Source organism: Myiozetetes cayanensis, unplaced genomic scaffold, assembly GCF_022539395.1.
Source record: "Myiozetetes cayanensis isolate MyiCay16 unplaced genomic scaffold, myiCay2020 scf21, whole genome shotgun sequence".
Lineage (NCBI taxonomy): Eukaryota > Metazoa > Chordata > Aves > Passeriformes > Tyrannidae > Myiozetetes > Myiozetetes cayanensis.
The window spans coordinates 8,111,304-8,136,474 of NW_026087423.1; the positions used below are offsets into that span (position 1 = coordinate 8,111,304).

Consider the following 25,171-nt stretch of genomic DNA (forward strand, 5'->3'; position numbering starts at 1 on the left):
GACTCTGGTTTTTTTTTCCTTCCCACTGAGGCTGTGCCAGGACTGGCTGCAGCCATCCAAGGGAATGTAGGCCTGTATTTGAGGAAATCCTGGGGATCTTTAAAAACCCATCCCTTGCACTGTCCCAGAGCAGGGAAACAAAAAGAAAAGCAATCTTGCAAGTCCTGCAAAGTTGGAAACTTGGAATTTAGATTACAGGTTTGGAGGGAGAGTGGTGCTTGGTTTATTTATCACCGCTGGTTATATTCTGTCTTGTTCCCCTGCAGTGCTATGAGATAATTAATATTAAAACTCGTTAGTTGACACGTTTCTGATGCATTTAAAGCCAGTAAAAAAAGAGCTGTTGACAATGCACGGGGGAAAATAGAATTTAATACATTCTTTTTGCATCCAGAATTACTTGGCAAAGCTGATGGTGCACAAGGGACCAGACTCCAAGATGAAAAGCAAGCCTTGCTGGAACGTGAAAGCACAGATTGCACCCTGGATGAATGTGGGCAGGAGCTGGATGAATAAAGAGGTATTAATTCTTCCTGCATCTGCCATTGAAATAGAGCTGGGCAGCTGTTCAATAGCAAAGTAGGGTGGAATTAATCTGTTTTACTCATGAACTTTTTTTGTTTCCTCAGAAGTGTTAGGGCTTCACTCAGAGCAACAGTTCACCCAAAAACCCATCTGCAATGTTTGCTGTAAGAGAAGAATAGGTCAAATAAGCTGCTGTGTCACTTCAGCTCCCTCTTTATTGATGTTTGAGTGAGTGATTCTGAATTCCCCAGCTGTAGGATGTGATTGTTCAACAGGGTCATGAAGCCTCTCCAGAAATATGTCCTCACAAGCAGAATGCAAAGGCAAGACAAAAACCCATGTCCAAGAAAACCCATTTGAACCCCCACACACATCCCAAAACCCCACCTTTATGTTGGCCTTCAGAAACAGGTTCCAAAGAGCAACTCCAAGTGTGCAGGACGAGATCAGGACATCAGTAAATAAAGCTTGTTCTCCATCCCAGAGATTTTAATTTATCCTGTCAACGTGAGTTGATTAATATTTAAAGAGGGCACTGTGATCCTCGTGTGGGAGGTCCTAGAAAATGAAAATTCAAGCAGATGAAGATGCAGTTGGGTGCTGTCTATTAAAAATCATGTTAAGGGATTTACTGTATTACTATTTTAATGATAATTTAAGCTGCAAGATTTTGATGTGCATTTAAACATCACAAGGTGGCATTTGCAGTGCAAACGTGGCAGGATTGAGCCTCACCAAGTAAAACCAGGGGAAAGAAACTGATTAAAAACACAGATAAAACTAACACAGATGTCTGATGAAATGCTAAGATTTAGCAAAAAGCACTACTTATATTTCAGTTTCTCTCACCCAAGCTTATTGTAATAATTCACTTTGGGTTTTAACCATAGAATTTTCACCACAGGCCTTTCCTTTTAAAATTACTGGAGATTTAAATAATTTAATTGCTTTTACAACAGCTGAAATGATTGCTGTTCCTCAGAACAGGGGGCACTAGAGTTTGCAGAACAGTGCACTGTGAGCTGGTGATCTTCTGACTCTGCATCTCTTCTTGGCTTTTCCACGTGGGAAGTCTGGAATTGTCCTTCTCACGTGAGGGTTTCTGTTTAATGCAGCTGTGCTGTCTTGAACTTCATCTTTCCGAGGCTGATGTTGGCTTTGCTGTGTGACAGATCGCTCTAAGAGTTCAAGTGGACAGGCAGTTGGAATTAGAGTCAAAACAAAGTCAAACCAGGCTGAAATAAACTGTGTTCTGGTCTAGCACAACATTAGCCCTTAAATAAATAGTGAGGAGCCCGGGCTGTCTGTAGGGCAGATGGCATTACAGGTAATATTTATCATGCTCCAATCTCAGGACTAGGACACTTGGGAGGGAGGATTGACGTCAGCTCCAAGTGAATCAGTTTAAAAACCAGCTGAAAACCTGCTTGTGCCTCCAACAGTTGATTATATTGTGCAGCTCTTCTGCTTTGTGCGTTTGTTGGTCTGAGCAAGCCCGGTAGGAAGAGTTCATTTTGCTTTTGCAGCTTAGATGGGCTGATGTAAATAGATCTTGGACTTTGAGGTGGGAAGATTCCACCCAGCTGCAGTAACCGGGGGGATGCCCTTTGCCCCAGTTTTTGTGCCAGATTTGTGCGTTGGGGAATTTTAAACAAATATCACTTGGCAGAACATGGACCCTCAGGGTACAAGAAAAACACTGGAGTGAGGCAGCAGGGCATGGGCTGGGAGGGATTTACAGGGAGAACCATCCACACTGAGCAGGGGAGAAAACCAGTTCTGAACTGTTTTACTGAAAATTGTTGGGGGTTGTGTCACAGGAGCCCAGTGATCCTCTGAATGAAAACCAGGAGCGGTTTCTCATCTGGGTACAGCATGCAGGAGTGGGAAAGAGTTCAGCAAAGCTTACTAATTATCATATAAATTAGGAGGTCTTCTGGCTGTCTGGACAGACCTGGGTGGCTGGCCTGGGATAGAATCATGGAATCAGAATCAATAAGGTTGGAATCCAGCCTTCAACTGAATACCCCCATGCCCACCAAACCATATCACCAAGTGCCACATCTCCTTGTTTTTTGAACATGTCAAGGAATGATGACTCCACCACTTCCCAGCAGAGCCTGTTCCAAGGATTTGCAAGGTTTTCCAAGGATTTCCAAGGATGGAGGAGTGTGAACTGCTCACGGTGTGCCTTGGCTCTGGAGGCCTGCTCTGCCAAGTGTGTTTGTCAGCCCTGAGCTCACCCCAAGTTTCTCAGCCATGTGAGTCAGGGCTGGTGGGCAAAGAGGCATGGAAAGCATCCCATCCCATCCAGCTCTGGGAGTTGGGATGAGCCATGGAGAGCTTGGGCTTAGCTGGAAGTGTGTGGGGGCTCCCAGGCTGAGCAGCACAGCCCAGGAGCTGTGGGACACATCACCTTGCACCACACTGAGCTGACTCAAGGGCACTGTGGGCAGAGCTGCAGAGCAAGGGCTTAGGCCAGGCTGGACTTGTCCTAGAAAGGACCTGGGCAAGGAGGAGGAAGAATGAGACTGAGGGAAGGGAAAGAATGATTCTGTGGGGGAAACTCTGAAGATATGTGCTTCCCTTTCCTGATAAAGTCACAGAGGGCGAGGCACAGAGGAGAACTGCCTTCTTTGTCTGCTCTCACACCCTGACACGCCTTGGCAGCAGCACCCCCTTATCTCCACCACGTTGGCATTTGGGCTGTGTTCCCTAATCCACCAAATGGGGCCTGGGCTGCTCTTCGCTCCTTCTCCCTGTTCTAACAGGAGCGTTAATTTTTAATGACTTTGGATACAATTTCAGCTCGAGCTGGAAAACTCAGATGCTTTGCTTAAGCCTTTAGCAGTGTAAGAGGAGGGATGTCGTGTCTGTCAAGGTACACAGGGAGTGAAATGCCTCCCGTGTGATAATGATGCTGCTTCAGCAGCATTCCCATGGGCTGGCTCCATGGAGTGTGGCTCTTCCTTTCACTGCACAGCTCGGGGTGCAGGTTCCACACCTGCCTCTGCCGTGTTTACACCCCTGTTTGTTACTGCAGTTATATAAGTGGCAGCACCCTCTTGATGTGTGTGTACACAGAGGAATTCAATTCATTTGCAGAGCTACCTGCTGGGAAGCTCCAAAGGGACAACAGGCCCCTTTGCACACTCGTGAGCAGCCGGGAAAACCGAGCTGTGGCAAACAAGGAATGGGGTCTTTCTGAACCCACTGTCTCTCTACAGCATTGAAGATGTTGAAGTTGTACAGGGGGACAGCTGAGAGCTTTGTGCCTCTCACCTACAATTAACTTCTTTTTTTTTTGGTTAGCTCACCTACAATTAACGTAGTTTTAGTGGGTTTTGAGTGATGACTGCACGCCATGGCCACGTCGTGATGGTTTTATTTGGCATTTCACGTTCCTTACCCAAAATGGATTTAACTCCCAGCACTCCCGTGGATTTCCACAGAAACTTATCACGCGCTTCCACAGAAATCTCTCCTGCCAGCTCTCTCACGAGCTGGCTCCGTCCCCAAACCAACAGGGCGAGTCACCCTTTCAAGCCCACATTTTTGCGGGGCGTGACTCCCCTCGCCGTCCCCGGGCACCCGGAACGCGCGAGCATTCGCTGCGAGTTATTCGGGGCACGCGAGACACGCGGAGGGCGTGGAGGGGGCAGTATCTGGGTTAGACGCCGGGGCCGAGAACGTTAATTGGGATAATTGCGGGTAAAAGGCGGCTCGAGCCCCGGAGCCGCGGGGGCGGCTGCTGTGAGGGAGCTGGGGGGGTGTCCCTGAGGGGCTCGCGGGGCCCGCCGGGAGCCGCCCGCTGTTATTGTCCCGCAACATGCAAATGAGGCGGCGCGGGCAGCCAATGAGCGGCCGCCCTCCGGGGCCCGCCGCGCACGCGCGCCGGGGGGCGGGGCCGACCCTCCACGCCCCGCCCAGCCTAGCGCCGGGCCCTCAGCTCAGCACGCGCGGCGAAGATGGCGGTGGCGGCGGCCGGCGGGGCGCGGGGGCGGCGCGGGCGGCTCTGACCGGCACACACCGGGAGGGACGCGGGGGGCGAGCCCGGAGAGAGCCCGCGGAGCTCCGCGGGCAGCGGGGGAGGAGCAGGACCCCCCTCGGGGGAAAAGTGGCGGCGGCGGCGGCGCGGAAGAGCGAGGGCGCTGCCGGCGAGCCCGGCCGTGAGGGGCCGGCGCGCGGGGCGTGAGGGGCAGCGTGAGGGGCAGCGAGGGCCGCCCCGCGGGGGACGCGGGTCCGCGGCTCGGGGCGGCACCGGCGCGGTCCGGCGGGCAGGGGGAGGAAGGCTGGCGCCCTGCGGCGGGCGCTCGGCGGGCAGGAGGCGGCTGCGCCGGTGGCTCCCCGCGTTCCTGGCGCTCGGCTGCTGGGCGCCCCACGCCATGTTCTCGGTGCTCTCCTACGGCAGGCTGGTGGCGCGGGCGGTCCTGGGCGGCCTCTCGCAGACCGACTCCCGCGACTACAGCCTGGTCACGGCCAGCTGCGGCTTCGGCAAAGATTTCCGCAAGGGCATCCTCAAGAAAGGCATGTGCTACGGGGATGACGCCTGCTTCGTGGCCAGGCACCGCACCGCCGATGTGCTGGGTGAGTGCCCGCGCCGGGGGGCTCAGGTGGCTTTGACCTCCCTTCCTTCTCTCTCTTCCTCCCTCTCTCCTTCCCTCCCTGCCTGCTCCGCACATGGCGAGCGGCTCAGCCTCCGCTCGCAGACAAAGGAGCTGCTTCTGCTTGGCGGTGTCAGCGTGAGTTCGCTTTTTTAGCTTCCCGAGGAAGCTCTTTGCTGCAGCTCAACCTGCCTTTGGCTTGCGGGGTTGTGTGTGCCGGGTGTGTGGGCCCAGCCTGGACGTTTCACCTGTGGGCGCCTGTAAGGCCCAGCGGCTCCAAAAGTCGCAGAAACAGCTCCTGGTGCGTTTCACTTTCTGTCTGCCTTTAAGAGCTGACCGAGCCCCGTGGGTATTCACCTCAGTTTCACCGAAAAGATCGCTGGAACAGACACTTCCTGATTTTAGCATGTGCTGTGTGTCCTTGTCAAGTGAAAGGCAAAGTGACATTGAGACTGGAATCAAATGTCAAACTTCAGTTTCGGTGTTTGCTCTGGCCTGATTGCGCTCTCTGCTTTGGATTCACGGCTGAAATCAATCATAAGGCTTCAAATATTAGAAGTAGTGAATAATTATAGATAACCAGTGGAACCTTCAGTCCGTGGGCAGCATTGCTTTTGACAGTGCTTGACCTTTCTCCTGTGTGCTCAAGGTTGACTTTGGCTGACTGACCTTCTGCACAAGTTACTTGTGCTGTAACTGCCAGCAGCAAATTTTCACCACAACTTTGACACTTAAAAAACTTCCTCCCCCCCTGCCCCTGTTTTTTATTTATTTATTTAAAAATGGGGGTTGCACCGTGGCATCTCATGATGTGGGAGTGCTTGGGTGATTCCTGTCCTTGTAACTTGGTTGCCATTTACCAGAGCCGAGGCATTTTGTGCAGGAAGCTGTAACCTGGAGCTGGCTAACAGTATTGCTGGTCATTCCCAAGGGAGCTGTTGCTGTCAGGGTGATGCCACAGCTTCCAGGAAGATGTGCAGAACCGGGCAGTGCATTTTAGACACTCTGCATCTTCTCTGCTGTACCTGTTCCAGAGAAACTTTTTTTTTTTTTTTAATTAGAATTAGCTGCTGGACACCCTTCCTTTAACATGTGACCAACCCTGGCTGCCTTTAAAGTTCATGTTAGGCCAGCACTGATAAATAACTGAGCAATTGGTATTTGCCCTTAGGAGAAATGCAGAGTATCCTTCTACTTCAGGGTGGGCTCTTGATGTGGGGAAGAGGTAGATTTAGCCCCACTTGATGATGTTTAGGGGGTTTTGGCCATATTTGGTAATTACTGTACGTGGACCTACAACTTGTCTTGTCTTCCTGCTGGAATCAACAGAGAGCTGCATTTCTAAGTTGGGTCTTTGCATTAATTTTCATGGCAACTTGGAAACAAACAGAATTGTAGCTCCACTTAGGGATCAAACAGCAGAGAGGGCAGCAGTCCAGGATGTTTGAAGTACCAAGAAGAAAACAATTTAAATACCAAAGCTGTTGATTTGGGGGTTTGTTTTGGATTTTTTCCCAGCTATTTTCGTGTTAGTTCTTTATTACTTTTTTAATGCACATACCAAAAAACCACCAGATCTTATGTGTACATTCTGCAAAAACAGCACTGCTCAGGTGGGCTTTGATGCCTCTAATTTGATGCTTTTTCTTCATCTGTAGTTCTTGAGTTTACCAGCAGCAGTTTCCTCCTCGTTTCTGCTGCTGTGATCATCTCTTTGCTCTCCCTCTCTTTTGCACTGCTGCAGGGAGAGTTTCAGCACCAGAAGGGTTTTCCTGCCCTCAGTTCCTCTTACTCCCATCACAAATCTAAGGTTCCTTAAAGGTTTTCTTAAAGACCCTCGTAAATTTTGTACTGACTCAATGCCTGCGTAACTCTGCACCTCCACAAAGCTGGCTGAGCTGAACTGTTGGGTTTCCCCCTTAATTTTTTGGCATGTAACGAAGAGGCTCACGTGGTTTGAGCCAGAGGGAACACTTGACACAGTAAGTGCTTTTGGAGAACAGTAAATTTCCAGCGTCTCACTTGGAGCTCGTAGTCACCGGTGACAAAGCCATGCCAGAGAATTTATTTGAAATTCTTCTGTGCCGGTGTTTTCTAGAACCGGTGTGTGGAGGGCTGGCCCGTGTGGGATGGACCTGGGTGTGGTGGAGCAGTGAAAGAGCTACTCCCAGTCCTTTGGCACACCGAGGGCTTGGGGATTCATTTTCCTAGGTCAGACAAAAGTCGACTTGGCAGTGTGTTTGTAGCAGAATCAAAATGCTAAACACTCCTTTTGTTGTAACTGTGCTGTGGAGTCCAAAGGCTGAACGTTTTTAAGGGTGTCTTCTAGGCTGAGCTTTACCCTTTCACAGGAAGATCAGCAGAAAGCTTAAAGATGGTTGTTAAATGCTTGGTAAGGCCTGTTACTGGTGTGCTTGAACCCTTGGGGGGTTTTACCTCTCATTTTTATTTTTGTCTGGGACAGACCTGTCAAATTTGCACGTTTTCTTCCCTTTCTGAGCCCAGGGAGAAACAAGAAGCTCAGAACCAGAGTTCAGAACCCTGAGAAAAGGAAATGGCTTTACTGCTCATGTAAATCTCCAGAGCTTTAAGATTCAGGCCCGTTTCCTTTCTGCTTGTACCATGTTGTACCTTTTGGTCCATTCACTGTCAGTGTCTGGGTGTTCAGACCCTCAGAACATTTAGGTATCTCCTGGAGATGTGGCAGCTGTTCTGTTTTGCTTCATGTCTGAAGCTTTAGGAGCTTTTGAGGACAGAAATGCTGTTTTTCCCAGCTGAAACCCAAACTCTTCAGGAGCTGACAGCTCTGGTTTCCCTCATTGGCACGAGAGCAGAATGTTTAGTACGTGGGGGACAACCCAAAATTTTCAAATGAACTTGAGCAGTTTTACAACCATTTCACTTATTTACCCAGAGTAAACATTAAACCTTTTTTAGACATTTTGAGCTGTCCCCTGCTGGTGATTGGTTTTTTCCCTTATTGTTGGGCTCTGCTTTCTCTTGCTTATTCCTGCCTTATCAGGCTCCCGATGTCTTTGGTAGTTTTTTATGGATTTTCCAAGCTGTTGTGTGAGTCATTATTGAAACATTGCAGCAGCCAATGCTGCATCCCGTGACAGCATCACTTATACAATGTCTGTGCTGGGGACAAGGTTGGGTGTAGCCAGTGAGACTTCACTGGTCTTCCAAACTATTTCTGTCCCCCAGGAGTAGGACAAAACTGTCTGGCAGCAGGGAACTGTTTGTCCACTGCAGAGTTAAAATTGGACAACTGTTCTATCAGCTGCAAATCTTGATTTTGAATTTTTTTAGGGGGGGGAGGGGGAAGTAGGTGGGTGCTGCTACTCTAAACTGAGAGGAAACTGCACTTCAGTTGAAAATTCAGTTTGTCAGCAGCCTTTTCCAGAGTGGCAAAGCCCCTGGAATATTGTTGGTGTCACTGTCCTCAAGGAAAGTAAACTACAACACGTAAAAGGCTTTGGAGATGAAATGTCAAGGTCATTCTGGCAGCTGTAGAGGAGGAAGGGATTCCTGCTTGGATACCTGAAGGTTACAGGGGACTGTGTTAAGTGGTTTATTTGGTATCATACCTATTAAAGAGATTGCTGCCTTATCACAACTTATCACACTAAAGGAGGCAAATTGTCTGCCTCCCTCGGAGCAGCCTTTCACCTACTGCAGTGGGGGAGCCCAGGGCACCTCAGAGGGAGGGATCACTGATTTGCAAACGCTTGTGGTGTCCTAATTTGTAACAGACCACGTGGAATTTTCTATTTAACACGGGAGCATAAGTGTAAGGAAACTACAGATTGAGAAACATCCCATTAACAGCCACGTTCTTGTCAGTAAAATCCACGTGTCAGCAGAGCTGATCTTGAGTGGCACTGAATGGAACCTCAGGCTGCTTATTCCTCTTTTTCCCCACAGTACCTGCAGGGATGTTGCACACAACGTTTCTCATCAGAATTTCCAGCTGAGCGCTTATTTTAACTGTAAATGCTGTTGGTGCTTGCTGATAGCAGAAAATTTTCCATTCTTCTGTGGGTCTTGGCTGGAAGGAAAAGCAGGTTGTGTTGGAAATCAGGGATTGAGGCTGAGCAGGGTGCAGGAGGGGAGGATTAGTCATACCTGTGTCGCAGGAAACGTTGCAGAAATCTCCTGCTGTTTGCTCTGGTTCATCCTCGCTGGGAATGCTGAGAGCCTGAGATGGGGCAGCCTGGCAGGGATTTCAGTGGCTGCCCCCCCTTCTTAGCAGTCCCCTCTTGCTGAACACCTTGGGATGAAATGGTTATAACTAGGGAGTTTTTTACAAAAAATAGTTTGGTGCTCCTGCAGCTCCCCAAATCCACCGAGTGATTCCTCAGGCTTAAATAAAATGGGAAAGAGATCTACCTGGTAGGAACCTGTTCCAGGAACAAGTGGATGGTAGCAGGGGGGAAATAGATATAAGGAACTGTTGGTTTTTCTCAGGAGTTTAATGATTTCAGTTCCCTGTTTCCCCTTCGGTTTGTTGTTCAACATCCTCACTCACTTCACCTCTTGCTTTTTGTTCCTCGTTGTCACTCACCCAGTTACTGTCCCAGAACCTTTCTGTGCCGTGCAAGGGTAGTTTAAGGTTTACTGTAACAGTGTGAATAAGTAACCTTTCCTTTTGTAACTTGTTAGCAGTCCCACCCCCCTGCCTTTGGGGGGTTGTGTTTAACGGAGTTATTTCTTCCTCAAAACCCGAGGGGAGCGTGGACAGACACAGACACCCTTTGGCTCTGCCAGGTGCCAGGGAAGCTGCTGGGGGGTCAGTGCTGATTGGGAGCGTTGGTGCTCTGGATGGAGAACCTGTCTAGGTGTGGGATTTATGTCACCACTGCTAAAACAGGAAATCTTATCAGTTTATCTCAACTCTGATATGTTGACAAATATCGGGTGCTGTATTTCCAACTTGTGCAGTGCAGCAGATTGCACCTTTTTTCACCGTTTTAGCCTGCTATTTTTGATGCAAAATTAATTCAGCCATAAATACATCCTTTTGGTGTTCCTTTATCAGTGATTCATTGCTATTTCAGGTGAGGATCTCAAGAAATGGAAAGTTCAGTAGGATGTGAGGAGTGCCTTAGCAAGTTAATTGTGGTTGCATGCACAAGCAGTTCCTGCTGACACACTTGTGCCTGCCTGGGGCTTCTGGGTGAGTTTTATTCTTGGCTGATGCAATGGCTGAAAGTATCCATCTTCCAAGAGATTTTTTGGGAACAGGGTGGTACTTTTGGACTCTGACCATATTTACCAGCAAGCCAGAACTTCCCCTTGTAAATTTATATTAAACAGGATTTGACCAGTATGCTGGGTTTGTTATGAACTTTCAGCTTGTTTAGTTTATATTTCTGTATAGTTTATATTTCTGAACTAGGCAGAAACACCTGGGTCTCACCAAAGTGTGTGGTGAAAAGCAGCTATTGCTGCTTTCAGCACTGGCTGGGTGTCCTGGGCTCCTGCAGCAAACCTCGTGTGTGCTGGCAGGAAAAACAACTTCCCATTTGCATTTCTAGCTGGTATCTCATCCCAGGTGCTTTTAGCATTTGGAAATCAGCTTTCCCAAGTTTCCCTGCCAAGATCTTCCCTGGCTTAGTCAGTGCTGCAGCATCAGACACTTGGGCTTTGTCTTGTAACTTGGTGACAAGGGTTTGTCTGGGAGAGATTTGGATACATGGAATCTTTGAGAAGCTGCAAAAAGCTTTGTTTTGGACTGACAAATGCAGCAAGTATTTCATCTGGCAGCAATAAATGTGTATTTTCCAGCAGAAGGCAGTGCAGTGGGGTGTTAACTCTCAGAAAGTTCTCCACTATAGAGTTAAATCCTTGAGAAGTATTTATTCTTTTGAAGTAATTTATTGTGAAATTTTCAATTGCTTTATTTACACTGATGGTTCATCTGGCTGCAGGCACTGCTCTGTGTCACGTGGATGTTTGTGTAACTTCTGCCTGGGCTTGAGCAGGGAATAGCCACAGGAATGTTCCTTCTATAAAATTTTCTCATTTACTGAATAGCTTGAATGAAAAAACCCCGAGGGGTGTGTACAGCTCGATTTCAGCAACTCCCAGCCATGCAGTTTGGCTGAAATGTCCTGAGAATTCCTAGTTTGTAACATGGTTAGTGCTGCAAGGCAATGGTTTGTGCTTCAAATGTAAGAAAAGAGAAATCTGAGTGATCTTTTTCACTTAGTTAAAAAGGTAATTATTTCTAATATTTACCTTTTTTTTTGGTCTTGGGTGAAAACAACGATAATAGAAATAAACAGAGCTTGGCATTGTTTGCTGTCAATCAAATACCACAAAGTTTTCTTAAACTTTATTCTCCTTTCCATTTCCTCTATTTCAGCAGCAGTTTGCTCAGTTTCAAAATCCTATATTCCTTTCCCATAGAACTGTTTATAGAGAATATTGAATGTAAAGATGCAGCTTTGATTTAAAAACCACGCTGAATGTGGGACAGGATGGCTGGAGATCTTGGGGAATGTACAAACCTTCTTTTAAGGCAAAAAAACTGGTGACACGTGAGTTGCTGAGCAGGTGAGGTGTGATGATGGTGTGTGCCAGGGAAAGCCTCCAGGGGCTGGGCTGGAGCAGGGATCCAGCTGTCCCAGGGATTGGGAAGCAGGCAGGCTGTTCTCCAGGCAGAGGAGCTGCCCCTGGATGTCCAGAGGGGTGATTGCTTTGGAAGGCACTGGCAGAAGGTGCTCAAAGCTGTTTGAGGAGCTTTTGGTAACTCCCTTCTCAGGTGCTGGCTCAGGCTCTGTGGCACTCAGAGCTGTGGTGTTTCTGTCCCGGTGTTTCCCAACACCAATGGAAGATGTTTATGGAATGCTTGAGGGAACTCCAGAGTTTCTGCCCAGCTTTCTCTGTAAGAGCTTTGGGCAGCACTTGTCAAACAGCACCTTCTCCTTGCATTGCCCTGCTGTCAGTGCAGCACTGCAGAGCCACATCTGGATTGTGTCCTTCTTAAAGGGAAGTTAAAAACCCCCAAACTCATCTGGTAACTTCACACGAAGCACCATCATCATCATCACACCTGGAGTTTGTTTCGAGTTCCAGGTCTGGAGCTTTTCCTTTGTGATCTCTTACTCGAGACCTGTCCGTGTGGCAGCAGGAAGCAAAGGGTCAAGCCAGTATTAACCTGAGGTTGGGAGACCTGGAGGGAGAGGATTAATCTGTTCCTGAAGACTCCAGAAAAGGTGTTTCTGAGAATACCAGAATCCTGCAGAGCTCCTTCCCAGGCTCTGGTCCCGAGGGGTGAATGAATGCAGGGATCTGCATCCCTGTAATATTCTTCTGAGAAAGCAAAGGGACAAAGCAGGTGTCTGAAAGGTTGTGCACTATTTTAGGGAGAAAGCTGATTAATGTTGATGGGCTGTTCAGAATCCTGGCAGATTATAGTTCACCCCAAGGTCGGCTCCAACCCTTTGGTCTCAGTTTCAGCTCGTGGCCCGTGTGAAGGGCGATGAGGAAACCCAGTTTTAGCTTCTCCCTCGCATTTTCATGCCTTTTTTTTCTTGAGGAGACTGTCCTTGAGCACAGTCTGAGCTCTGAAATTCTCCCTTTGTGCTTTTATCACGAACACATTTGAGCTTTATTACATACTGGAAAGCTGGGCTTGAAATGGTCCGTCCTGTGCTGAGGATCAAAAAGATTTTTGGAGAGATTTCCACACAGTAACATTTTAATCTCAAATAATGCCTTCAGCAGTATTGCACTTCTATCATTTGGGGGAAATTCAAAGTTCTTTAGCCAAATGACCAGCAGAATGTGATGTCTGCTACTCACCTCCCTCTGAACACCCCCTTTCCATGAACACCTTCCATGTTTTCCTCTGCAGCTGCTCAGAAGCTGCCAAAGCTTTGGCAGAATTGCTCAAACTTTCTGATATCCAAGTTTTTTTAGAATAACTAAATGCAAATTGACTGGGTCATGGTTAGTTTTCGTTCTCTTGTTTGGCTGAATCTCTAAGCAACAAACTCTCCTTGGAAGGGGTAGGTCCCAGCATTGTGTTGGTTACATGGATTTTGGAATACATGGAAATGGAGATTTCCAAATAGAAAGCATTGTTTTTTATAGGAGCATTGGGAAAAAACTGGACTGCTGGATAGTGGAGAAGAGTTTCTTTATCATTTCTGTGCTGGCTGAAATCTTAGCAACCATCACATTTAATTGTTCAGTTCTAAGGGGCTAATCAAAGGTTAATGGGATTGAATCCCCATCTTCCCCCTGCAAATTCCCTATTTCTCTAGTGGAGTCAACCTCCTCATCCTCAGCATTAGACTTGTGCCTTTTTTCCAGCAGTTCAGGTGATATTTATGGTTTGCCTGGCAGCTGATGTCAGCAGTTACCTTACAAATACTTACAAATGTCTTTGCTAATCCAAACTGTTTTCTCAGGCAGGTGCCGAGTCCTACCTTTCAGTTACTAAATATCCTAAGGGACGTAAATAATTAAACCCCTTGTTTTGGAAATCGTGGCTGTTCACGTAACACTCGTTTTCTCTTCCCTTCCAGGGGTGGCAGATGGTGTCGGTGGCTGGAGAGACTACGGGGTTGACCCCTCTCAGTTCTCAGGGACTCTCATGCGAACGTGTGAACGTTTAGTGAAGGAAGGACGGTTTGTTCCCAGCAATCCTGTCGGGATTCTCACGGCAGGCTACTGTGAGCTGCTGCAGAACAAAGTACCTCTGCTTGGTAAGGCACCAGAAATCTCTCACTTCGACCTGGCTCGTGTGTTACCTACACATGGACTTAGTGAGAGTGGCTCGGATAATCTGTTGGCAGCTTCTGCAGCAAATCTGCAGGCAGCAACTTCTCTTATTTCTATGTTTTCAGTTAATTTGGAGGCATCCTTATTTCTCTTGTGTTTAAAAGCTGTTTTAATTAATTCAGTAATGCAGGGAGTGTTTGTGTGTATATGTATATATAAAAAATAAAAGGCCAGCAGCCTTTCTGTGTGAAGGGTGAATTCAGCAGAGTTTGCAGAGCGAGTTCTGCAGCAGAACACGCTGTGGCACATGTGCTCACCCTGTGTTTTGGAGGTATAAATAACTGTTCTCTGCTGAAAACTCCTCATGGTTGGTTGTGGCTTTTTGCTTAAGCTCTGCAAGGGAAAAATATTTTCTGAGGATAACTGGATGCAGTTCTGCTCATTCCTGGCCTTCCTGCTCCTGTTGCCTTTTATGTCCAGTGAACTCAAAGCCCAATTGCTTGGTCTCAGTAGTTTATATCATCTGATCTCTGGGAGTATTATTTTTATAAATCTTTGTGGGGGATTCATTACAGATCTTTCTGAAAGCCAACTGAAGTAGATGCTTCACATACTCTGTGTCAGACTTGATGTGAGCCAGGGCATTCAGCTGCCTTGGGAACGGGAGCAGATAGAGAGGTGCCACTTGGGCTGAGCTGCCAACCCTGCAAAGGGGACACTTTGTGAAGGACACGAGCCCTCCTGTGCCCCAGGGAAGTGTTGCCCTGTGTGATATGTGCAGGGCTCACCTGACCTTAAGCTCCTGTGCCAGAGGAGTGCAGGCTGAGCTATATTTAACTTGTCTGCTGAGCTGGGAGCAGATGTTCTCGCATTAGACGCCTAAAGAATAGGTTGGAACCTCAGCAGTGACCTTAAGTGTCACCAAAATAGCAGAGCTCAGTAATTACATTAGGATTTGGGGGGGTTAATGGTGCTTATTTGTGCAAAGCAGATGTAGCTGTAAGTGATCTCCAAAGTGGGCCACTGGAGAGAGCTTCCCTACGGCTTTGGAGACGGAGGCAGCTCAGCTGGGCTTGACCTTTGCAGGGCTGAAAAGCAGCGTGTGCTGAGTCACAAGATCTGCATTCCACACATGGCCTCCTGGTTACACTCTGCTAATAGAGTTAGAATTTGAAACTAATGATCCTTAGTGTTTCTCCTTTAACACAGAGCAGTATTTTTAGAAGGAGGAATAAAAACCCTGGAATTACCACAGCAATGAGCATTTGGAGTTTATTTAAAATAAAGGGAAGGGAGAGGACTTCATTAAGGAGGATTCATTAGGCAGTAGCTTTTCCTTGCTGTTGTGCTCTGAGCCTTGATAACTTGGTTCATCAGAACTGAATCCAGCAAATATTATAAAATAAAACTGAAATGGGAGGAAACTGCGCCAATTATTTAAACACTGTTGTGTTGCAGAACAATCTTGGACAGTCACATCTCAAATGGGAGCTTTTCCTGAAGTCCTGTTTTGTAAGAGTGGGGAAGGCCCTGTGTGTTCACTAGAGAACAAATTCAGGGCAAGAGCATTGCAGGGAACTCTCTGGGTTAGAAAGGGAAGTGTCTGGAACAGGCACTGCCTGGAGCCAGCTGGACTTGTGCACCAGCAAGGCTCACTCATCCTAAGCTCAGCTCACTGCAGGCTTGTGGCCTGTCCAATGTGGAACTGTGCTTGGACAATCCCACTGGAGGGAGATGAAGACTTGGGATGTGGGGCAGGAGTCAGGAAGAAAGGCTCCAGCTGGATCCCAGTCTTGAGGAGGGCAGTGTCTGCTGTGGGTGTGCTGTCCTATCTGCAGGAATGCAGCACTTGCTGGTTGCTCTGCAGGACTCTGGATGTGTTTCTTTGCAACACAGTTATTTTTGTGACCATTTCCCAGTGAATGAACAGAGAATCCCTCAGTGCCCTCAAGCGTGGCTGGGATAGTTCTGAGCATGGTTCAGGTGCTCCTGTTGTTACTTTAATCTGGATTAGTATTTGTCTCTGAAATGTGTTTTCTTTACACTTTGTAAGTTGGTGTCCTGAAGATGTGACAGGATTTATTGTCTGTTAAACCTGGAGCAGGCTGGGAAGAAAAGCTTTTTCATGTTCTGAGCAGAGAAATGCAATAGGACCTAACACTTAATTGCAAGCAGTTCTTTACTTGGCGTGGTTTATTTACAGCTGATGAGTGAAACTGTGTGGAGAGCACCTGGCATTGTATGGATGCTGCTGGAATTCTATTATGTCCATGATTTCGGAATTTCGGTATTTTATGTGAGTTCTGTAAATCCAGTCCTATAGCAGAATGTGCTGACATCTGTTGGGTTGGAAAACTGTAAATAAGCCAAACAAAACAGGTATTTGTCAGCATAATGTGTTTACCAAAATCAGAGCAGGAAAAACCAGACTTTGTGTTGCAAGGATTTTTGGCATTTTGCTGTCTTTATTTTCGATCAGTTGTGGCATCACTGAGCATTCCCATTCCCCCTGGTTATTATGCTTTGAGAAGCGTTGGAATGATTGAGCTGTTGATGGACTCAGGGGAGAAGCAGCAGTCTGAGGGAGCTGATTGCAGTGCCTGTGTTTGCAGGGAGCAGCACGGCCTGCATCGTGGTTCTGGACAGGACGAGTCACCGCTTACACACGGCCAACCTGGGCGACTCCGGCTTCCTGGTGGTCAGGGGAGGAGAGGTCGTCCATCGCTCTGACGAGCAGCAGCATTACTTCAACACTCCCTTCCAGCTCTCAATAGCTCCTCCAGAAGCAGAAGGAGTTGTCTTAAGTGACAGGTAAGTGGGGGAAGGAACTCCCAGTTTTTAATCTGTGCGTGCGAGCGGCTCCCGAGAAGTTGCGGTTTTGCTGGGGGGGCTCTTCGGTGGCCTGGAGGATTTAAGCTCCAATCCAGTCAGGTCCTGCACCTGATAATGTGAACATTTAGCACCTCTGAACCTGTTGCAGACTGTGAATTTACTGGGCTAATGATTCTTCACGGTGGCCCATTCCCAGAGTTCTGAGCCCTGGGGAGATGTCAGTGGCTAAAGCTGCTCTATGTGCTGGTCATCCTGGACAAGTGGCTGCTCTTACCACTTCCAATCCCTGTCTGTGCTCCCCTGAGACTGTTTGGAGTAGCTAATTTAGATATCTTGGCACTGAGGTAACAAGGGCTTGAAGAATAGAGCAGAGGGACATGTGACTGTAAGTTGTGTTTCCAAGTAGCTGTTTCCCTCAGCATATTGTATTTGACCAAAACGAGCAAAAAAACTGCTTGGCAGAACACCAGGCTGGGAATGAGAGGATGAGGAGAGGACAATCTGTTCACAGAAATGAGTCCTTTCAAAGGCTGGCTTGTTCCTGTGTCTTCCCCTGAGAATGTCAGGCTGATCCATCCTGGCTTGGTGAAGACTCATCAGTAATATGAAATGAATTTTTAAAAAAATCACCTTTCAAATTGTGTTGAATCAGTTAGGATGGAAAAGACCTCTGAGATCACTGAGTCCAAATGCATACAGCTCTCAGAAATGGCTGTTCACTCACTGATCTCTCTCATCTGAATCCAGGGAGATTGCAACAGGATCCTCAGAGAGTGGCCATGGCATCCAGGGAATGCAGTAGGCAGCTCCAGTCTTTGATGCAAGGTTTGGACTCAGTGATCTCAGGGCTCTTTTCCAGCCTATGAAGTCTCAAGGCTGATGCAGTGAAGGTTATGACTTCAGATATTTCAAAAATGACTTTTTGAAAGTGTTGTTGAAGTTGTTGAAACTCCTGACCATTCCTGCCTGTGGCTTTATTTCCTCATCCTACAACTGCCGAGAGGAAGCTGGGGTAGAACTCTGAAATGAAACCCCCTCAATAACCCAACCTCTTTGTCAGACTAAAATTAAGTGACATTTGAAATTCTAGAGCTGTAAAAGTCATCATTTTTCTGAGGTTCTCTGTCATCCATGGGAAGAGCACAAACCCCAGAAAGCAGGAGGGTAATTGATCATGTCCAGTGGAAGTCAGGGAAGCCAAGTAATCTGAGTCATCCCATAATAAGGAAAAGCACAAGATAAATGTGCTCCCACACTTGAGCTGTGAATCATGATTACAGCTTTGTGGCTGGTTCCTGTGCTGTTCCTGACGTTAATTGGTACCCATGGGCCTCACCGAAACGCTTCTCCAGTCCTTTTTTATTTGTTGTCCCAGTTCAGGGGGGAATTTGGCTAAATATGGGCACAGGCAGGCAGGCTCAGCTCCATCAACCTTCCTGAGCCTGCAGATCAGTGGAGCACAGCAGCTCCTCTGTGTTCTGGCAGAGATGCAGCAGTTTCTCCCTTTTAAAGAACCCTGAAGAGTCTTTAAAAAGGAAAGGTTTGTTGTTATGTTGCCTCAGAGAATCAGATTTTGCAGCAATATTCGTGGCCAAAGGGGGGGTTTTCTCCTCTTGCTGTTGTGTAATGTCTTAGACACAAGTGTTCCAACTGGCTGTGGCCTTCTGGTAGTGATTTCCAGGCATGTTTCTTATTCCATTGAATTACAAAGTGATTCAAAATCCTGAAGTGCTCTGGCCATTATGAGCTGTCCTTTCAAGTATTGCTCTCTCACACGCTCCAGATGAGCAGAAGGAAGCCCTGAGCTGCCATTCTGCTTAATGGTTTCCATGGAGATACACTCACCAAGCAGATTAGTTTGCAGATTGTTCATCTGGGAATTGTAACTGCGAATCCTTGCTGGAGCAGCTGGAGCTGTACCTGTCTGCATTCCCAGTGCTGTGCTGGGGCTGCCGTGCCTGTCCTGGGGCAGGAGCTCCACTCCACACTCAGTGATTTCTCTGTTGCCAAGAACCCCAGAGTGCAGTGAAGTGCAGGAGCTGTGGCTGTGCTGTTGGACATTCCCTGGGGGGGGTGAGGAGTCGATTTTAACCTCTGTGTCCCCTGCTGTCCCCTCCCCAGCCCCGAGGCTGCCGACAGCACGTCCTTCGACGTGCAGCTGGGGGACATCATCCTGACGGCCACCGACGGGCTGTTCGACAACATGCCCGACTACATGATCCTGCAGGAGCTGAAGAAGCTCAAGGTGGGTGTGTGATCCCTGCAGCCCTCACGGCCTTTGTGCTGCTCAACCTGAAGCCTTGAAAGGCTTTTCACATCATCCCTGGGAAGGGATGCTGACCCCAGAGCTCTGTGTCTTGGATCTGCATCCAGGCTGAATCCAGAGGCAGCAGCTGGGGCACAGATTTCCCGAGTGGCAGCTGCTTCCATGGCAATAACTGGGAAGGGAAGGGAAAAGGGGGAGATGTTCAGTCCAGGCTCTGCCCTTGGCCACGGCACCTGCAGCTCGTGGATGCTGCACATGAAAACAGAGCATCTTCTCCCAGGTTATTTGGGGACTGAGCTTACACTTCAAATAATTTCCAGCTTTTCTGAAGGGTTATAAACCAGGAATTCTAATGGAGTATGTGCTGTCTTGAACTGTGGGTTGCACGTGCTTGAAAATCTTTAATGTTCTGTTAAAAAAAAAAATCATCCTGGCAACTTTCCCAGGTTAGTGACCACAAATGTTCTTTTTAAATAGTAAAGATGCATTAAAATATTTTAATTTGGGTGAGAATATTTAGCTTAAGGCTATTTACTCCTAGAAAGGAAAGTGTACTTAGGGAGATATCAATATGTATAACCTCCCTGAGGAAACTGCTCTGCTGTGAAATGCAAATCAGGGTGACAGAGAGAATTCAGTGTGGTTTTCAAAGAATTGGGCCTGTCCTTATCCTGCAGCTACACAAGTCACTACCCCGTGTGGCTGCAGCCACCTCACAGCCCTGTCTGTGGGCAGAGAAGGCTTGTCCTGGGCGGACCCTGGAGCTGGAATTCCCTTGTGGAAGAAGGCTGAGCTCCACCTTTCGGCGTGTTTGGGAAAGGCACTGGAGTTCCCTGAGGGGTTCAGCCAAAAGTTAATCACATAAACGCCTGCTAATTCCCAAACCTGCAGGGAAGGCTCCTGGAATGACAGGGCCCTCCAGAGCCCTCACAGATAAAGGAGCAGTGGTTGTGTCACGTTGCTGCTTCGCTCCAGGCTGGTCTCGCTTGAGCCAGAGTTACCAAAACTGAACTAAAAACAGGCCCTTAAAATGCAGCCTGGAGAAAGTTTGTGCTTTCTTTGTCACCTGACTTTTGAAGTGCCCCTTCTCCCCAAGTGTGCTCTTGTTGATTGGGGTAAGAGGGTCAGGGGTGCAGGAATTGCACTTGAGGTGAAGCAGAAACACTTCACCAAAACATGAGTGGGAGGTGGGTTTGGGAATGTCCCCTTTCCTCCAGGTGAGTCTGGTTTCTGTGTTAGTCTTCTAAGTTTCTAAACTGTGCAATCCCTCCAAACCCAAGTGCTGTAGCTCTGGTGGGGAGTTGAGGCCTGGCCTTGGCTCGTGGAGCTGCATGGCTGTAACCCCATTTCTGAAGCCCAAAGGACGGGGAGGGCCATAATTAGATAATTATTGCCCTGGCACTGAGTGACCTCCAGAACTGACAGACAGCAGCAAAGCACCTCCTGGAGGAGGCTTCCTGGTGAATAACACCCCCTTTTCCCGCTGGATTCAGAACTCCAACTACGAGAGCATCCAGCAGACGGCGCGGAGCATCGCGGAGCAGGCGCACGAGCTGGCCTACGACCCCACCTACATGTCCCCCTTCGCGCAGTTCGCCTGCGACAACGGCCTCAACGTCAGAGGTGAGAGTCCCCTCCCGCCACCCCCAGCAGCCTGCAGCACAGGGAAGGGCTGTGGTCCCAAAATGCAGCAGGACAGCAGAACATCGGCACACGGGGGTGGCAGGAGAGCCCCGGGCTCGCCTGTGGGATTGGGAGCGGGAGCCTCCCGTGGGGAAGCAGCTGGAGCCCAGAGCACACACTGCTCTGCTGGGGTTATTTTTAACCCAGGCTGTGCATTCCTGCCCCAGGCTCCTGGGGAAACTGGGCTTGGTTTGTTCTTGGATTCGGGTGTGAGGGTGGCTTTTGTTTAATTGTTTTATTTTTTTTGAAGTCTTCTCTTACAGCTGCAGTTCAGCCGAGCTTCTGCTCAGTCTTTGGTAGTTTTGGGGTTTGTTTTTGGGTTGAAATTTGTGACTCTTTTGCCATCTGGCATCCCCATCCTGATCTCTCAGGAGTTGGTTCTACTTCTGGGCTCTAAAAGATGCCGACACCTAGCAGAGGTCAGAACCTGAGCAAACACCTTTCTTTTATTATTTATTTCTTCTAAATAACTCAATGTAATTCTGCTGGTAAAGATGTTCTCATCTCTGTATCAGGAGGGCAGGAGTTTCTGCCCCTTTCCCAAGGTAGAGCTTGGGCTCCCTGGTACTCCAAGCTCAGTCAGTGAGAAATGAAACTGCAGATCCCTGGATTCTCTGGTGTGACTTCCCAACAACAAAATATCCCTTCTGAGCCCTTCCTGCAGGATCTGAGTGTGTTGCTCTGGCTGCTGAGGATTGAAAAATAGCTGCTAAAAATGCTAAGTAGCTTTTAGTGAGCCATGAGGTAATCCAGTGCTGGGGAAGATGCTAAAGAGGTGTTTGATTTGCAGTGGAAATTCCTGAGGAGATCTGACTTTCATGGCAGTTCCTTGTAAGAGAGAGCAGTGTCAGGTGTTTGGTGCATTTATTCAGCAGTCTGTAGAAAGCAGGCCCTGTGCTCTGCCAGCAGCGTTCCAGGTTCTGACCTCCTTTCCTCAGCCTGATCTCACCAGAGCTGAACAGGGGAGTGTTTTTGTGCCATGTTAGATGTCACTGCTACCCTTGTTTGGGAAGGAGAGGGGGAAGCAGAGTTGGTGTCGACACTGAACAGGCTTTGAATATTTAATTTTAAAAGAACCTTCCCCGGGAAATGACACGGACGATGTGAAGACGATGGGTTTGATGAACTAAGCGGGTTTTTCCTTCCCTGCAGGGGGCAAACCAGACGACATCACCGTCCTTCTGTCCATCGTGGCCGAGTACACAGACTGAGGGCCCTGTGCCGCTCCCGCACGGATTCCTGCTGGAACAGGATTGATCCCTCCTCCCCCTGCCCTGGGCAGCCGGCCCTGACACAGCGGAGTCCTTGCTGACAACCACTCGTACAACGCTGGGCTTGCTCTGCCAGCGAGAGGTGAAGAAGCTCAAGGCCTGGAGCGTCCGTCAGAGCTTCTCATTGTCCGTGCCGGGGGCAGGATCCGTCCCACGGCGTCCCCGCTCCGGAGATGGGACTTTCCGAGGAGTACAACTGGTTGATCGTCTTTCAGAGTAGCTCAGTAGGTAACCCCTCTGCACGAGGGCATCGCGCTCTTTGCTCGGAACGTTCGCTGTTGTCGAGGGTGTGTTCCAGCCCCAGTTCCATAAAGCATTGTCTTGTTCCAGTGGTAGCCGAGGTTTCGTGTTCCTGAGCTCCGGTTTTCAGGAGATTTCTAAACTGCTGTAAACATTCTGCTCTTGCCATCCGTGGTGTCAGCCTTAGGAGCCTTTTCTAGTACGAGATTTCAAACAAAACCTAGTTCAAGTTATATGGATGCAAATGTGTTTTGTGATTTCAGGTGCTTAACTGTGATCTTAAAAAAAAAAAAAAAAAAAAAAAAAAGTTCTGCAGATCATTCGTCCATGATGGGCCTGGTTCTGGATGTTTTGGCTGTGGATGATTATTATTATTTTTATTAAACAAGACTCCTAGCTCAGTCTCAAACAGCCGAGCTGGCCACAGCTGAGGTCTTGGAGCATTTGGCCCCATCTCCTGGTGGGAAATGCTCTGGTGGGAGGTTGCACAAAGAACGGCTCGTCCTCAACTCCCAACGTCCTCGCTTGGGGTAGATAATCCTGTCGTTGATGAAGCCTGATTTGTGTTAATAATTGCCATTGCTTGTAGAACAGAATCTGCTGCACCACTTTTAAAGTCCAGCTGATCCTTTCTGACTCAACAGGCACCTCTTTGCTTCTGCTGCGGCAGCGAGTACGAAAACGAACCTTAACGAATAATCAGCAAAACTTCACATTTCAGTAACTAAAGTGTAGGGGTTTCACTGAACCTTAATGATGTTTACAGTTATCTTAACAGCCACTTTGCAATATGACATTTCCTTTTCAATGACAGTAGCTCACGTTTCCCCCCCTCCCCTCACTTCCAGCCAGCTTTTCCTTTTCCTTTCCCGAGGCTCATACGAAAGCTGAGAGCTGTAAAGATATATATATTTTTGGTCAGTTTTTTCATTAACTTTTTTGCTGGTAGAAAAGTACGTAGAAATAAATTAAAGCCATGTTTTTATATATTGAAAAAAAAAAAAAAAAAAAAGTCGGGTAATGTTGCTGTTTAGGTGAGTGCAGTTAAACTTGGTCAGTAAGGAATCTTTCCTGCTCTCGAGAGGAGATTTTTACTACCTGGTTTATTGTATTAAAACTGTTTAAGTTTGAGGTTACCTCAACTTGTTTAAAGAATTTTTGTGGACTTGTACTGTATATTTGCGTAACTATGTCAAGCTTTTATTTAAGGTCATTTAACATGTACCATGTACATGTCATTTTACTATATTTCAATGCATCATGCTTGTAACAGGCATTTCATTTATAATAAGTGATTAATTTGGGAGCTCTTCAGTAATTTATCTGCTATTCCTCAATTGGCGTAATGTTAGGGATCTACTTTGAATCACCTTGTAATTACTTGTCAAAATGCCTTAACTACCCTAACTTGACCAAAATGGGATTTTGGTGAGGGTATGGGGAGGATTCTGTTAATGAAGAGAAATTAATTCGTTTTGTGACACATGAGCAGTGAGCGGTGGAGAACTTTGCACAACCTGTCAGTCCTTGTTTTGAGCCGGCCCAGCTGTGCCTGGCTGGCAGTTCCAGGAATGTATTCACTGAGCACAGGGCTTTGTTCCTCTCCTGGGGGGGCCTTGCCCTCCCCAATCCGGGTGTCTTCACATTTTATCTGCCAGTATTTCCCCTCAGCTTCTGGCTTAGAGCAGATTTGATCAATTCTTGTGTCCCCCGACCTTCCCTTCGGGAGCCCTGGGCTGCTGCTCTGACCTCTCTCAGCACAGTCCCCAGCCCTGGGGTTTTATCCCCCCCTCAGCTTTCCAGAACTTTCCCTGGGGCTGTGTGCGGGTCAGAGGGATGCACCAGGGTCTGGAATTGCCTGTGAGGCCAAGCTGTGCTCCCTGTCTGTACCCGCAGAGCCCTTTGCCTCATATCACACCATCAGTCGTTGTTTTTTTGTTTCGTTTTTTTTCTTTTTTTTTTAAATAAAGAACAAATTTGGATTTTGATTTACAAATCATGAGTTTTTTCCCTCACCGGGCACACCAAAGACCAGTAAAGCTTTTAGCTTTTCCATCTGTTTATAAAGCAATACTGTATTATAAAGAATTGATATTTTTATCACATGCTTGATTGTGTTGGGTTTTTTTTAAGACGTGCACTCTGAACATATCAAAGCTGAGTTTTTCCTACGAACTTATCGCTGTCTGCGCACAAGAGATTTTGGGAGAAGGAAACCACAGGGCCCATCCTATCCAAGTAATTCCCAGCAGTGCATGAAGCAGCAACACTTGCTAGGGGAAGGGTTAGCGGGAATGTTCCCGAGGGGGATGGGCAAGGAAGGTGTTCCCTGACTCGGAGGCGAGCGGAGCTGGGAGCTGCTGCAGAGGGTTCTCCCTGGGGGCTCGGGAGGAGTTTGTCCCCCGGGAAGCTGGGATTGCTCCAGCAGCACTGGGAGGGGTTGGGCTGAAGCAGGGCTAGGATGTGGTGAGTTGGAAAAGCTCTGTGGTTCCTGCTGCTTCCCTGGCTGTCTGGGAGAGCTGGGACTCAGCTTCCCTCCAAATGGCCTGGGTTGTGTTTCTCGGGAAGGTCGGGCTGAAAACGAAACCAAAAAGCAGATTTGGGACCAGACAGTTACGAGGGAGTGGAGGAGAAGGGAGAGCAGAAGGTCTGGTAAAGGTTGGGAGGATTTAGTGATGGGATCTCTGTGTCTTGGGAAGGGCCATCCCTTCTCCAGGGGGAAGCAGCTGGTGTGTGTGGAACCCACTGTATGCAGTTCCTGCCAAAGGTGGCTGAAACCATGAAGCAAATGTGAGTCTGTACCTGAGGATGCTTTTTTGTTGCTGTTAAAATGAGACTATCATCTATGCTTACCTAAGAGGCAATTATGTGAATTTCATGTCTGAGGTATAACTTATGCAGGAATAGTTCTGTAAATACATCTAAATGAATTGTAAAGATATTTAATAAATATAGTATTTATACTAAAATGTGCTTTTTTTAAAGTCAAGTGGCCTGCAAACCCTCTGTTTGTT

The 25,171-nt window shown here is 47.9% G+C and overlaps 1 protein-coding gene across 1 annotated transcript; it reads left to right on the forward strand.

Annotated features, from left to right (window-relative positions):
* The first annotated feature begins 4,758 nt into the window (after window positions 1-4,758).
* PPTC7 (protein phosphatase targeting COQ7) lies at window positions 4,759-24,262 on the forward strand. Its single transcript, XM_050318497.1, has 6 exons — window positions 4,759-5,112; window positions 13,670-13,849; window positions 16,478-16,676; window positions 18,819-18,942; window positions 20,457-20,586; window positions 21,799-24,262. Exons 1-6 carry the CDS (start codon window positions 4,911-4,913, stop codon window positions 21,855-21,857), a joined length of 894 nt encoding a protein of 297 aa, XP_050174454.1. The 5' UTR covers window positions 4,759-4,910; the 3' UTR covers window positions 21,858-24,262.
* Window positions 24,263-25,171: the final 909 nt, after the last annotated feature.